Genomic DNA, 16,195 nt, shown 5'->3' on the forward strand with positions numbered 1-16,195 from the left:
CCTTAACCACCTGGGCATCACATCCTCAACCGTATGGATGCAGCAAGGCAAGTCATTCAAGCTGATCACCCAATTTGATCCCCTACCCTTAACACTGTCAACAAATCACAGTAATGTCCTTAAATTTGGCATGGATACCCTCTGCTCTGAGATCAACCATAGTCCAGAAACTCTCACCACTACTGGATCAGCAGAGGCTGTGTCCCCAGATGGCTGTATAGGTGGACGCCCGTCGCTAGCTACTGTTGATTGCACCATTGGCCCCTGCACAATTTAGAACATGAGAATATCAAGTGTCCACCATTTCTTTCCAACTTACTGATCTCCCTCCTGTTTGCAATATTCTATCTTTAACGCTGCACATTTCCAGTTTTAGTTGCCGTATAAACAATGGCAATGCAACTTCAGAACTCTTCTACGTGCCCTTGTAAAAAGTGATGCACACCATTTCCCTTGAAACTTTGATGGTAACCCATGTTCAGTCCTCATTTAATTTGTCTCTCCTGTCTCACTTTAAAGTCCAGCCACAATTTTTGCAACCTAATAGTGCAACATTTAGATTAGAACACTCGTTGCTCTGCTTCCACTCCACTCATTGTCCCAATGTCCCTACCTCTAACTCCCTCAGGTTCAGTCGTTTTTTAAAGAAACAAGTTGGGGTAGATCTGTCTTCAGCCGGGGCCTCCCCCTAGAACAGTCTCCCTGCCACTCTGAATCTTGAGGAGAACCATCTCTGGTTGCGAAGCACCTCAAGGCCTTCCTCTTTGCTTCTGCCTACGCCCCTCCTCTCCCCTTCTGATGTGTTCTCTCTCGGCACCGCGCACCTGGCCTACCCTTTGTCTTCCGGGCCCAGGTACCGGCTCACCCTGCAACCCACACTGCCTTCGGTCCACCCCTTGCACTGGGGTCTGTATCTGGACCCATACAGTCCCCCACCCTTTTTCCTTCCTGCACTTATCTGACATACCCTGTCTGCTGCCTTAAAACCAGCACTTGCCACTTGCTGACTGCACTATCACTGTTTGTTGCCTTTATTATTTATTTATTATTTATTTTATATGTTTTCTCTTTGCTCCGCGCTTTCCACTTCTCCCCCGTTCCATGCACTTTTCCCCTTTCCCTTCCCATGCACTTGCGCGTTCTCAATGTTACTGGGCCTAGTAAGAACGTTGTTTCCTCTCCCTATCCTTGTCATGCTCTGAAACACTTGTGTACAAGTGCAATAGAAATAAAATATCAATATCAATGTCCCTCTTAGTCTCCCAGTCCTTGAACAGGATCCTCCAGCACACCCTGCAGTATCATTGCGTACGTCTTTTGCCCAGTCAATCCTTTACCTCCTCTGGGTCCATAAAGAACCATGCTCGCATCCACCATAATTTCCCCTTTTTGTAATTGTAATTGGTTATTTATAACGTGCTTAATACACAGAGGTTTCTAAGCGCGGAACCGGGGATCAAACCTATGTTGCTCAGCGTCATCTTGCTTCCAAGGCGAGCAAGTTGCCCCTGAGCTATCTCCCCCTCCCATCTTACACTGTGAATGGAAGCGTATATTTCATTTATAAATCCTGTAGGTGGTTTTTGACCGAATCAAAGAAGTTTCTTGACTTTTGCACTTCCTGTGTGTAATTCGGTAATATCAACAATTTGTTGTTGCCACACAGCTGCACTGCCTTTTTTGACAGCATGAAGGACTATAACCCTGTCTCTGTAGTTGAGGGAAAAGTGCTCCTACTGTCCTGGGGCATTCTAGGTAGAGGTCTGGTCTTGCGATTGAAAAGAAGTTAGAGAGCCCTTTTTGCTTGAAGGACTCAGTGATCATTTTTCGAGGAATATTTCCATGCAGGTTCCACCTATCCCTTGGAAGGACCAGCACGAGCATGCGGCTTATTCTTGAGCAGCGTTTTGCATCCTGTGTCCTCCATTCAAGATGCTTTGTTGCTGTGACAAGTCCATCCATTCTCACCTGAAAATGTACTGTGACCTTTAATTCACTGTGAGAAGTCAGAAATGAGAGGCGGACAAAAAGGCGTATTATTCTCAAAGTCAGAACATTTTGTTAAATAAAAATGGGTTAGAAAACCCGTCTCTAGCCCTATTCTGAAGAGGATTCTCCCTACCTGGAAAACTAAAACTAAAGATCAGTAACTTAAAAAGATGTCCTTGTGTACAAAATATTCTAAGCTGACCCTCACACTAGAAACAAAACAACAAAGAGTACATGGAAATGTCTTTGACTTGATACTAGCAAAAAGTGATCAAACCCCAAAATTATAAGAATAGTTCCAACAAAAAGGTATCCAAGGAAAGACCCTTGGATCCAGAGCGGGTTCCCTTCCCCTGGATTTTTAAGTAGGGTGACAAAAAGTGTCTCTTCATCCAACAGTTCCTTTATGTCAAGTCTCTTTTTGCTCAAAAGCTTCTTTGTACCAAAGTGTCTTTTTATCCAACAGTTCCGTTGGGTCTTGGTACAGAATTCACAAACGTTTTTGTTCCAACAATACATTCCATAACAGTCTTTCATTAGCTTCTCTCACTACTTTTGCAGATTGTCTGGTATGCTTCCCTGCCAGGAATCCTTATATGGATTTCTCAGATCCCCTGGTATGCTCCTCCACCAGATATCTTTGCACAATGTCACACTATTTATACAACTTCAGGTGCCTGGTCTGCTCCCCTCCCAGGACTTCTTATTGGTTTCACTGTTTGTTTCACTGTACCACCGTAGCACATACCCTGAGGTGTTTAGTATATGTTCCTTAGGGTAGCACTTGCTTCAGCTTCCCCCACATTGATATCTCATACATCGTGTTTGCCTGGGACTTGTTGCAGCCCATTGTTTTGTTAGTTTTCAAAGGTTGTTCTTATTGGCATTTGAACTTGTGCTTTTCCTTGGTTACATTTAAACCAACTTTGCACCTTTCTGTCCTTTGCATCTGCATATAGTTAGAACATTTGCTGGCGCGTGTGGTAACGCCCCGGGGTCTCTGCTGCTCTAGGCAGACTTATCAGGTTTTCTTTGCATTTCCAAACCTGCTTGCGCTTCCACACTGTTTTTCTTTACCCATCGGGAATGTGCAGATGCCCTGTCAGCGTCCAACGAGATTCCGCAAACAACCTCTGGCTTTCCTGGACTGGAGAGCAATGTGTGTTTGGGTGGTAGTGTTACCGGGAGTGTGTGTGGCCTCCAGCCTCCCCACTGTTTTCCTTCTGCGCCTCGCTCCCAGTCTCGCCACACCGATCTAGATAACTTGTGTTCAGGAGCCCAAGCATTTGGTTCCGCGTCCTCTCCTGCACAGCTCTCTCCTTCACTGCCTCTGCTATTTTTGAAGGACCCGCTCACTTTAGGTCCAACAAAACAACTAGCCTCCACATTCGACTCCAGATCTTTCTTAGTCCGCATGAAGTCCTTCCTCCTCTTCCTCATCTCAGTACCTGAGGATTTATGGGAATTGCAGTCCCTAGATGTTACTGAGGTTCTTGGTCTTGGTTATTCAGAAGTCTGACAAAAAGACACATCAAAGCCAGCAAATGTTTTGTGGGAGTTATGAGTGTTTGAATCACAGATGGGAGCCTGATGAGAGTAATATAGAGGAAAGGTTTTGTGACTTTTACTATAGGGTGTAACTGTTATGTGACAGTAAGCCATTAAGGTCTCAGGTAGTATATAGTCTTCGTTAGGGGAAGCGGGGAATTCTGAGTCTCGTCCGATGGGGACACCACCTCCCCCTATAGTTGCTCACTCCCCTGCGATTCTTACCCATATAGCCGCCCCCAGGGTCAGAATCTGGTAGCGGCTGCCGTCCCCTGGCCACATGGGAGGGTGTGATCACCTTCACCCAAGCGGAAATCAGTGATGACCCCGCCGGATTCATCACATCACCCGCTCCCCTCAGCCTTACTTTGTCCGAGACCACCTGCAAATGCCCCTTATTTAATTTTCCATCAACTCCTAAAACTATGATTTTATTGACCAGCATGTTCAGACTCTTGAATGGCCTGTAGTTTGCAGGCAAGTGTTTGCTCTCCTGCATAATTTTGATCTAAGTCTGCTAAAGTCCCTTGCTGCTCAGGATTGGGACCATTTTCTCACCTGTTATTATCCTTGGAGGAGGATGATTTGACAAGTTACATCTTAACTTCCCCCCCCTTTCTGCATAGCGTCACTGCTCTTTCTTTGAGTCATTTTGTTCAGTTGCACCTATTCTTAGGATTCATTATTGTGCTCAGCCCTCTGTAGTGTTAGGCATTTCACAAAACCCACCAGCATTTGGTGGCCTGCTCCAACTTTAACACCAAAGGGCAATCTCATTTTGCTTTTCAATGTGGCCCTCAAGTGACGCAGTCCATGCACCCCTAGTATATGCAGCTAACCCACTCCTGGCAACACCTCATCACTCCCCACCTACATAGCAGGCTCTGCCGACAGGGTGCCTCTGTCTTCCCCCACCCCCCAATTAAAGCTTCACAATCATCGGGGACAGCCCAGCAGGCCAACCACCAAAAATGAACCCCAACACCTGGAGTGGCAGCAAACCTCGTAATAAACTGCAGACTCCAATCAATGCATGCAGGCCAGCGTATCGGCCCCCTCTCCTAGTATAACTACTTGACTGGTGCTGCACCGGCATTGAAGCCCTGGGAGGGCGGGGGCCCTCTTACAAAAGTCCTGCGTACAGGTTCTGGCCCTGTGTCAGCACTGATTTATTTTCCCATTCTTACCCCCACCACCAGGCATATTCACTGTCCAGCTTTACCAGCCTCTGAGTTAGGAGGTCTATGCTTTGCTTGTCACTCATCTCCCCTCTCTGCAGGATGGCTGAGCTATGACCTATAGATGACCTCCCCGGTCCGATGGATGCTCGATTTAACTCTATCCCACTGCTGCAGATCTTCTTTAGTGCGTCTATTCTCCTCGCTCAGAATTGTGTAAAGGTCCTGTAATGTTTCCCAGAGTCACTGGTCCTTTTACCCAGCCAAGACACACTTGTAGAAGCTGCTATGCTTCCACGCCACTTGTGCTACCACTGTTAACTGTCCCCGGACAGGAGAGGTACACCCTGTAAACATCTATTGTGCTCCAGCCAGCACTGTCACTTTTAAACCCATATTCCAACGGTAACTGTCTAAGTCCTCCAAGCCCTCGTTTGCCTCCAAGGCAGCCCTACCATTCGCAGGTCATTCGCAGGTGATTCGCCTTCATTACACCGGCTGCATATGCAAGGCCTGCATACTTTCTCCTGAATTATTCTGCCATTTTGTCTCCTGGAGCCACATCTGTCCCGGCCTTGGGGCTGCTTGCCTGGAATAGTCACCTTCTGTACTACACCAGTTCTAGGCTCCTCCTCATAAGCCACTGAATCCCAGTTTGTGTCAGTTTCCATACAGTTCTGGAATTTTACCTCCACTCAGTTTACATGCCCCTGTGCAAATAACATTCTTCCTGAAAACTGTTCAACTTGATTATCACATGCTTAACATTTCTTAGGTCTGAGAGAAAATATACTGAGCTCATAATTGATAGTGGGAAACATTATACAGCACTCCTACAGCTCGTCGAAGATGTCATTGTACCTACGGGTTACCTATTGTGTCCTTGCAAGTATGTTGCAGAGGAGTAATATCAAGGACAGAAAACCATTCCTCCCAGTTTTGTTTCCAAATTGTTTTATCAGGGGGTAAAAATGTATGTTGCAAGCTACTAGCCAGCCAAAAAGTCACACATTGCCTCAATTTTAGACATAGACACAGCACACAATGTCTTACTTGTCAAGAGTCCAGTATCACTAGCCAATGGCTAGTGCATATTTTGAACCCTGGTTTTATTACTCTGTAAATAAGGTACAGAAAATTACATCCACACCCAATTATGCTGACATACCTTCTGTACACTACCATAATGCTATGGTTTGCAAGTTGTATTTTTATTAACACTTGCTTGAATCCTTGTCATTCAAATCTTCATCCTTCCAGATGTTTCATGGACACAAAAAAGGCGGGAGGGAGTGGAGGGAGGCACAGAGGGGAGTGATGGAGGAGGAAGGAGAAAATGGAAAATAGTTAAAGAAACATTAAAGAAAGGTCAGGTAAGAAGCCTACAAAGGACCCATACATCTAATTCCCCAACCAGCCCAATTACCTAGTCAATTCTGCTCAGACCTTTAGAACTCTTTCAGATAATAGTATTGCTATAGACACATTAACACATCTCCACTGGTAAAGTCTACCCCTCCCCATACCATCCTTAGACTGATAAAAACACAACAACTTCCCTATGTCTTCTGGGTCTGATTCACAATTAATCATCCTGCAAATCAACTCTATTTTGAAAACCCTTTCAGTGTCCTTTTCATCTGTTGAGGCAGGGAGAAATAACTGCCAGTATTGATATTTCCATCTAGCACGCACGAGGGAATGTTCCTTTTTACTTCTTTACTCAATTGTTACATTCTTTTCTCTGGCTCTTCACAGTTAGTTCATCTCTGCCAGGCAGGGTTCCCGCTTGTGATGGCCCACTCCAGGACATGATCCATAGACTGATGGATGGCTTGCAGTAGATGAAAGATGGACCTCTAGCCAAATGTAAATGTGACTGATGTTATGGTCTCACGGTAGAGCTGGCAATAGACAAATGTTTGATATAACTTCCAGCAATGTTTCATCTGGGTCGGGAGGTTGCAAGATGAATCTCGCCAGATGTTTTATGCTTTGGCCCCCATAATCCTACACCATTGACTAGGCTGGCTAACGCTGATGGCATTTGTAGTGTAAAACATCCAGAGAGCCAATTTTTGGAGACCCAGTTTTAGATTGTGCTGTACCAACTCAAGGCTTGCATGCTCTGCAATCCACAGTGCAATGTTCATTCGTCAGATTGTCATTGTCCTTTAGCAGGAGCCTTACTCACCCGCTGTGCTTCGGGCAGACGTTGACTTTCATTGGTGACTCTCCTACTCCCCTGCCCACTGCCAAATGTAAATTTATCACTCACTATAGCAATGGGGACACAATACAGGCCGCTTGGATCAACACCGGTCCTCCTTGCTGTGCCCAAACCCCCTCATTCTGCTTAATACCAATTCATCACTATAGCAGTGGGGTCACTTTCCATGTGGTTCTTGATCAATTCAGGTCCTTCTTGCTCTGCCTAGACCTCTTAGCCTTTGAACCCGTATCGCAGCGTGTGATGCGCCCAACAACCCCATAACCTTGAGACCAGTTTCATCACTGTAGTACTGTGCATCTTGGCCTCTTCACTGCAGCTTTGGCTCATCAAAGCCTTTGACAAGAAACTTAAGTTGAATGTTGCAGAATGAGCAGCCTCGGGGGCGGAGTTGGAGGGGAGGCAGGGATGGATCGGTCCCTGTCTACGTTCACTTGAACAGGCCTGTCAATATTTTCTGACCACCTTCTGCTTAACTAGTCTCTTCTGGATGTCTCCAATTTCTATGTTTAGAAATTGCAGTTTAAAATCGATCCGGGCACATAGCTGTTATTTGATTAGGAAGGTGCAGAATTGAATACTTTTTTTCACATGTTATGTTGCTGAGGTATTCCTGTTAATCTTGATCAAAGGTTTTACCAAAGACGTTCTTGACCCCTTGATTGTACAGCGCAAGGATTATACTGAACATGTTTGTTGTTACATACAAAACCTTTATGTGGCTTGTTTATTTAGGTTATTGTTTTGTTTATGCTTCATTCGTATTTTAGCTACCTTTGAGGACAAGCGGAAAGAAAACTATGAACGCGGAAACATGGAACTGGAGAAGCGGCGACAGGTCTTGCAGGAACAGCAGCAAAGAGAAGCAGAGCGTAAAGCTCAGAAAGAAAGAGAGGAGCAGGAGAGGAGGGAGCGGGAACGGCAAGAGCAGGAGCGAAAACGGCAGCTTGAACTAGAGAGGCATCTTGAGAAACAGCGCGAGCTGGAGAGACAAAAGGAGGAAGAGAAAAGGAAAGAAATAGAACGACGAGAGGTCATTATCTTTATATATAAAGCTGAATGTATCTGTTTTTATGCTTGTCCGGGTATAAACATCCACACTGTTGCACCCGCGGCTACCAAATTTTGCATGGATTCCTCATTTGTCGTGGCAAGATTCTAGTCCTTGTTTGGATGCGAAAAATTTACTCCGTAGACACCCTCATTTGCTTATGTTCACCCCGATTCACTACAGTAGTTACTAGAAGGAGGCAACATTTTGAAAAGTGTCTGAAGCCAAATGTTCGATGTGTTAGTTAATGCTTTGAAATTTATTACTACTGTATACAGTTCGAAAGTGTTTATTAAAGCATTTTGAAAGGGAATAAAAAAAAAAGTAAACCATTTTTTTATCACGCCACTCCAAATATGGGAAATGGCAAGGTTACAGTTCACGTTTATTCACAAGAAGAGAGCACAATCAATCAATCTTTCTTGGACATTTTCTCAAATGTGCTGAAACCAATGAGTAACTAAAACATGCCGCTCAAAAAACGAACATCACTTGGAAAAGCTCGATCTGATGCAAAGTGAAAAATCAATATTTAGAGATTCTGAAACACAACAACAAACGGCAGCACGACTTGCCAACCAGAGGACAAGAGCAACTTTCTCCAGGGCACATGAGACACCACTCGATCAGGACACGAGCAACGCTGGGTACCCCATCTGGTACTTTATATTTTGTCTTTGTTTTTATACCAAATGTTAAAAGTAATCCCAGCCTGTTATTTGCCCAGTCCTACTTTTGTTTCTGTGAATTCTGAGACTTGCAGTCCAGGATTTATAATGGGAAATCTTGTAATGAAAGTCACAAATGCAAATCAAAACAGGACTGGACAAGCATCACCTAATAGAATGGGGTATTGTAATGCAGCCTCTTAACTCCTGCTAGCCCCATGACTTGGGTAGTAAACTCACCATGTTAGACATCACAGTGAGCAGTCGAAGCATAAACAAAAAGAACCTAGTGGGACTCTTGCCTTGGCAGGCGGAAAGTACAGAAGTGAGTGGGGATTAAATAAGGTGACAGGGCATGCACCAGGCCTTTATTATGCTTTCGTTGGCAATGATCATAGGTCAAACCACATTTTTGGGACAGCTACTGGTGTTGTGGTTTCATTACAGACCAGTTTCTCTGCGACATGGACCTTTCATAAATAAAATGTAAAACATTTTCTTAGACTTTACACCACTTGGTGAGGGACTAACATTGGGGGAGGGTAGGATGAATTTACGTTTTTCTGAGGAAAGATAAAATCTTATGTATGTATTATGTATTGTTTTTATAATTGGCACCGGGCCCATAAGCAGCAACTATAAAAGGTGCACACAAATGGGAACCATTACAAGCAATATTAAATGGCAAATCTCTATCAAGCACCCCTAAAGGTACCCGGTTCACACTCGATGCATTTAAAAACAAGCATTAGTAAAGCTGGTAGGTCTCACTTTGTAAACGAAGAGCATAAGAATTGTAAAGATCCTACTGGACATAGAAGTCCACTTTTCTTCATGTGCAAATGTAGACCTATTGGCTTTGCCAGTGGTGGTGGTTGCAGAACGTTCAATACATCCATTACAATATATTGGGTCATTAGAAGTGACAGGAGTGTATAACAATCTATAGGCTGTGTGAAACAATTGCTTTGACCTCCATTTTATTTGACTTTGTAGGATTTTTCCTGGAAGTTCACATTACTTTGTATGCTGGATATTGTAGGCACACGTTCAGGAAGGGGAGCAAAAAGCTACAATCATATTTATTTTTTGCTCAACATGTCTCTGATCTAAATTGTCAGGTTGGTGTACACTGTGACTTGTGTACTTTTAAAGTCATCTCTAAAAAAACTGAATTTTATTTTAGGTCTTCAACTTCAAAATATTTATAAATATTTGTACCAACTTGAGCTTGGAAGATATGTGCTCAAGTGCCACAATTTCAGAACAGACACAAATCATGGCCTCACCACTTATCCAAAGTGTGTGATCCTGGGTAACTAATTTAATCATACTGTGCTTTTTTGGTCAAAATTGGAAGTCCTTGGAAGTGATTCAGTTCAGTGTACACTATTCCAAAAAAGCCTCAGTTTATTTTATTGGTGTTGCTCCATACATAATAATAGTGACCATTTCCAATCACTATAGAAAATAGCATTTGTTGTTTCCAATGATGTGTGTAGCCAAGAGTATCTTGTTGCTTTTGTATCCCGACTCTGTCCTGCACTCAAGCACTCTTTTGCGCCCTCAAAGAAATTAAAAATGTTTCTCAAAAATACAACTTGGTGCTTCACAATTTTCTTTCCACCAATGCAGGTCAATGGGGAAAAACAAGCCTCCCTCTTCTGGGTGCAAATTCTCCTTCTTGACGGTACCCAAAATCTGGATGGTATGATGCAACGATATGAATATACTCCACTGATTGTCGTGCTGCTAGTAGCACTTTGAAATCTTTTTTACTTCATGCCTTGTCACTATGTGGTACTTCACATTTCAACACTGATTACATTTACAACTTTGGTTGTTGCACACAGCATTTATTTTCCAACAATGTTGAAAGTCACCTAACATATGTACAACAGGTCCTGTTAAACATTGCTTCCAACTTGTATAACATTTGTCTGCAGAGGGACTGTACCTAAATTATAACAGACAATAATCAATGTATACTACAGCAATATATATTGGATTCTTTTAGGAGGAATAAAACACATACACACTTTAAAAGTGCTCAACATGTGACAAGTGAAATTAAACATAATTTGCCTCAAGTCTCCCCCACCCTTACTCTTGAAATTCAGGACAGCACAGAGGGCCATTTTTGGTGGCAAATGCTGCTGGCTGCATAAGAAAGTGAGGAATTCCAAGGCTGCTTTATCCACCTGCATGGCATCTAGTGCTGACTCTGGCAGAATGTTGTCCCTCCAGTTCTTTATTAGAAATCTGTGGTTGGGAGACATTCCTTCATTCTGCCAAGGTCGATAAATGGATTACCAATCCATTGGGCAACACACCCTCATTCGTACAATACTTACAAGCAGGGTGATTCTGGCACAAAGTGCTGTATGTTCAGGATTTAAAGCAAACAGTGGCTACATGCCCAGATTTCTTGTATCGTTTTCAAAGGGTGAAATATAGGTATGGTGGTTTTTAATGGATCCTCATCCTCGCAAGGCCCGAGAAGAGTAGGTATTTCTAGGGTCTTTACCTCCAAGGTCATGCCATCAGTGACAGCCCTCTTTAGTAGGTGTAAATTCCATGTGTGTGTATGCCTAAACTCGGGGTGAGTATTTGGCTCTGGTCCATCAGTGCACAACTCAAAATTATTTGGCACTTTGAGGCAAAATATTTACAAACTAAAAGTTATTGATTATAGAGGTTCCAATCCTTTAATACAATTCTCATTACTGTTGTCATTAAAAGGGTTTCCGGTTTGAGAATCTGCCCAGATACCCATTGCTCTTGTCTGTGATTCTGTTTTGGGAGCCCAGTCCCTTCTGTTTCATGCCCATTCTTTTCACTTTGTGGACTGGCAGAGGGGCCAATAAGTGCTAATCTTTTGCCGTTTTGATCTTCACCTTGTTGTCTTGCAGTCTGAAAGATTGCCTCCCTTCTCCTCAGTCCTGTGAGGTGGCATTTATGTGGCATAACGCACCGTACAAGCAACAAAGCATGTCATAGCCTGATAACAGTCCAAGCATCGTACTATAACAGAAGGATGTCAGAGTCTCACTGCATACAGGGGGACAGACCTCTTGCCTTTCTCCCTACCGACTGTTTGTCTTGCATCCACCTTTGCCTTCACACAGTCTAATAAACACAGCCTGCATAGGGAGTTCAGGATGTATTTTCACTCTAGATGGCTGCTCATTACTATACTTGAATAGCCTACTCCCTTAACTTGCATGACAGGACATATCTTTTTTGATATTAATGTGCCAGGCATTTTCAATGTTATCGTTCTAGTTTGACCACTCCATTCCCTTATCTTCTGTTGCCAACAACATTCACCTTTGTACACAGCCCATTCTTAAATACGCCACTCTTGGACGAGGCGTGCCAGTCACAAAATTGACATTCTGGATTTTGACTGGGGTACAATGTATAGAGATGCCCAGTCAAATAAACCACCAAACTTCCACAATTGCCTGGACACATACAAAAGCCACCTCATGCATCCAACATTACATTGTATACTAACTTAAAATTCTCCAAATCTTCCTCGGAATCACAACGCAATTATCACAACACTTTAGGGCATATTTACTGCCTCTCTTTTCTAAGACATTGCTCCACCTTATTTCTCTGATTTGATTTGAATTATTTGTAACGCGCACTTGGCGAAAAACAATCATATCTAGGTGCAGATTGAAACAAAGGTCTGAACCGGGGTCACACGGGGACCACTACACAGGTCAACACACAAATCACAACTAAGCTGAACTAACATATCCATTTTAGTGTGCCACTCTGGTCCTTTTATTTGAAGAGATGTGTTTTTGGCACTTTCCAAACTTGATGTAGCAATTCGAGGGCCCTGATATTTAAAGGCAACTTATTCCAAATTGTCGGGCCATACAAATCGGCCGTCAACACTAAACCCGTGCTTTGACACAGGGATTTCATTAGGCAATTTGTCACTGGATCGCAGATGGCGGGCTGGGTAATGCTGCCTAATTCTCTTGGACATGTAGAGTGGAGACAATTTATTTGTACATTTGTACACTTGCTGCAGGATTTTGAAGTATACATGGTCCTTGACCGTCAACCAGTGCAAGGAACGACAGAGACTTGAGATTGGATTGGACTTCTTTAATCCAAAAATCAGCCTTCCAGCGGCATTCTGTGCTTTCTGCAAACGCTGCATTTGAGTGAGTGGGATACCTGCCAGCAGGCCGTTGCCATAGTCAAGCGGGAGTTCACCATAGCCCCCACCACCACAGGTTGGTCCTCCACCGGGACAAATGGTAAGAACTGTTGCAGGAGGCGCAAGAAGCCTAAGACAGACTGTGTCTTAGTGTGTTCACCTGCACAGTGAACCCAAAGTTTTTCTGCCATACACACCCCAAGTTTTTAATTTTGGGGGCAAACAATAAATCTGTACCCAAAACATGTGGAGGATCTGGGTGCCTACTTGACTTAAGGAATTATTTGGGCCGAACAATGCAACGTCAGTTTTGCTGGCATTCAACAGAAGCTGATTAGCAGACATCCATGCCCTCGCCTCCACCAGGCATTGTTCAACCAACTGAAAAGTCTCTTGCACCTTCCCCACTTTCACGTACACCTGCATGTCGTCCGCATAAGAGTGGAAATTGACCCTGTGTGTCAATAGGTCCATAAGGGGGCTCAGATACAGATTAAATAGTAGAGGAGAGAGTGAAGAGCTCTGAGGGACTCGACACTCCTGTGCAAGAAGGCTAGTGATGAATTCACCCACCAACTCGCTAGTTTTCTTTTGTTTGTTTTTTCCTTCTCTACTCATCCACTTCCACAACTAAATGGTATGTTCTTAACCTTACTATGTTATATGACACCAATTTAATATGTATTTGAACTGTTTTTTTTTGTTTTTTTTGATTTGTGAAATTGAATGGATTATCTTTAGACTGGCCCTGATGAAGGAAATCTATTTCCGAAATGCATTGGCAACTTTGGTCTGATTGATATAATGGATTGTGGCAAATTCTTCATCATTAAGAAAATATTAGTGACTTCTCATTTTTGAGATTATTTTTTTTTTTTTTTTTATAAAGTATTTTATTGTTATTAACATAGTACAATGGTCATAATAACAAAGCAACAAGCAAACAAAAACAACTTCAGACTGTCATAGTCGTTCACAATCAGAAAAGGTACCCTGAGCATCAACAGTTGAGCGATCATCTCATCACATGCAATAATGTATAGTATGGTACAAGCACAAAACAAAACCCCCAGTGCACATTCCCCCGCCTGTACATGGGACACTCAGGCCACACCTTCCTCCCACCTGTCCCATATTTTCGACGCTTTGTTGGGACAGCCTCGCGCCGAGTAAATCCTACGCTCCATCATAGCGCATATGTCCATATCCAATTTCCATTGTTCCAGCGTTGGGGAGTCAGGGGCACCCCATTTCTGCGCGATATTGCGCTTAACCAGCCCCATCGCCGTGTGTAGGAGCAATCTTTCCCACTTATTAGCTTCTATCTCATCGGGCACGCCCAGAAGCAAAGCCCTTGGGTCCAGTGGTATGGTGCGAGTCAGAACTCGGGAGAGTTCCCTACAGCATGCGTTCCAAAAAGTTTGTATCTGGGGACACAGCCACAAAATGTGAATAAAGGTCCCCTCCCCATCCCCACACCGCAAACAGTTTGGGTCAGAAGCCCGTTTCCAGCCATATAGACGTGTCCTAGGGTAATAAACCCGGTGTAGTATTTTCAACTGCACTAATCGAAGCCTAGAGGAAATGGCGATTTCCCGGGGATGCATAAGGACTTGTATCCAATCCTCAGGATCTATCACCCCCACATCTACTTCCCATTTTGCCTTTAGTTCATTCAATTCGGGGGTAGCAAAGGAGGATATAGCATTGTAAAGGATGGAAGTGCATTTGGTAGGGATATGCGCCGGAAGGATGTTACGCTCTATGGGGGTATAGTCCGGTAACTGCGTATCTGCTGTCAGGTAGGGTCTCAAAGCATGGGCGAGGCGAATGTAGTGGTAATGTTCCGTATTCGGAATCTGGAATCGCAATTGTAGGTCATCAAATGAGGCCAAACACCCCTGTGTAAGCATGTCCCCAATCCTGGCAATCCCCGCATTCACCCACCTAGGCCACGGCTCCAACTTCTGGGTCTCAGCTAGGTTGTTGTTCCGCCAGAGGGGTTGTGCTCTAGTAGCTTTATTTTCCCACCCAATGAATCGGTGTGCCTGTCTCCACACTGTGATCATATGCGTAGTGGTTGTGGGCGGAGAGGTTCTCGAAAGGGGCTGATAGAGGAGAAGCAGCGGGTCAGTGTTGCGCATAGTGGCTATCTCAGCCCGTATATGGGGCAGGTCTCGGTCCCCGTGGAGAAGGTCATTAACCACCACCAGTTGTGATGCCCAGTAATACGTTTGAAGGCGGGGAACTCCTATTCCTCCCTCCCAAATAGATCTTTGAAGTGTAGTTAACGCAATTCGTGACTGGCCTCCCCCCCATATGAGGTCTCTGAGAAGTGTCTCCACCTGGTGGAACTCCGAGTCGGGGACTTTAAGTGGGGCATTTTGAAGGACATAGAGGAATCTAGGAAGGGTCATCATTTTAAAAAGTGCCGCTCTTCCCATAAGTGTCAGGGGGAGGAGTTTCCAGTGCCGGACATCAACAATAAAGCGGTCTGTGATTGGTCGGAGATTGTTCCTTATATAGCTTGTTAAATCCCCGGATATCCATATTCCCAGGTAACGAAACCCCTGTCGTTCCACCCGGTACGGGCAGTCCTGGGGGATTGCCTGTTCCCCACCCTTCACCGGAAAGAGGACTGATTTCCCCCAGTTGATTCTGAGTCCGCTGAGTTCCCCAAAGCGGACTAACATTTGCGTTACAATGGCAGAGGATGTTAGTGGGTCACCCAGGTACACCAGGAGGTCATCCGCATACAGGGATGTACGATCCTCGTGTCCCTCCGGCCATCTGAATCCTCTCCAGGCGGTGTTTTGGCGAAGCCAAAGAGCTAATGGCTCGATAGCAAGGGCGAACAAAAGAGGGGACAAAGGGCATCCCTGTCGCGTACCACGGCCCAGGGGGAAGGACCCAGAGGACCAGCCATTCACTCTCACTTCCGCCTTGATGTTAACATAAAGTAGCTGCACCCAGCCTAAATAGGCCTCTCCGAACCCCATGCGGCGCATTATTTCCCAAAGGTAGTCCCATCGAATGGAGTCGAACGCCTTTTCAAAATCGATTGCCAACAAGGCCAAGGGTTCGTTTATAATCGGGGATCTCTCCAATGCTAAATGGAGGCGGCGCAGATTCATCCGAGTCGATTTGGCAGGCATAAAACCACACTGATCCGGATGGATCAAGGAGGATGTGACTAACTGCAACCGATTCGCTAATAGCTTAGCAAGGACCTTAGCTTCCCCGTTAATCAGCGATATAGGTCTATAAGAAGCACAATCATGTGGAGGTTTGCCAGGCTTGGGAATGACCACAATGGTGGCCTTACAAAGATCTGGTGGGAGGGTA

At 44.5% G+C, this 16,195-nt stretch overlaps 1 protein-coding gene across 7 annotated transcripts in view; it reads left to right on the plus strand.

Moving 5' to 3' along the window:
- ITSN2 (intersectin 2) overlaps positions 1-16,195 on the plus strand; it is a 2,589,317-nt gene that overhangs the window by 736,221 nt on the left and 1,836,901 nt on the right. For all 7 annotated transcript variants that reach the window (XM_069605851.1, XM_069605856.1, XM_069605854.1 and 4 more), the window contains one exon: positions 7,716-7,978. In XM_069605851.1, coding sequence (XP_069461952.1) covers positions 7,716-7,978 — 263 coding nt within the window. The remainder of the gene's footprint in view (positions 1-7,715; positions 7,979-16,195) is intronic.

The sequence above is a fragment of the Ambystoma mexicanum genome, chromosome 4p, assembly GCF_040938575.1.
Source record: "Ambystoma mexicanum isolate Mex_15411 chromosome 4p, UKY_AmexF1_1, whole genome shotgun sequence".
Lineage (NCBI taxonomy): Eukaryota > Metazoa > Chordata > Amphibia > Caudata > Ambystomatidae > Ambystoma > Ambystoma mexicanum.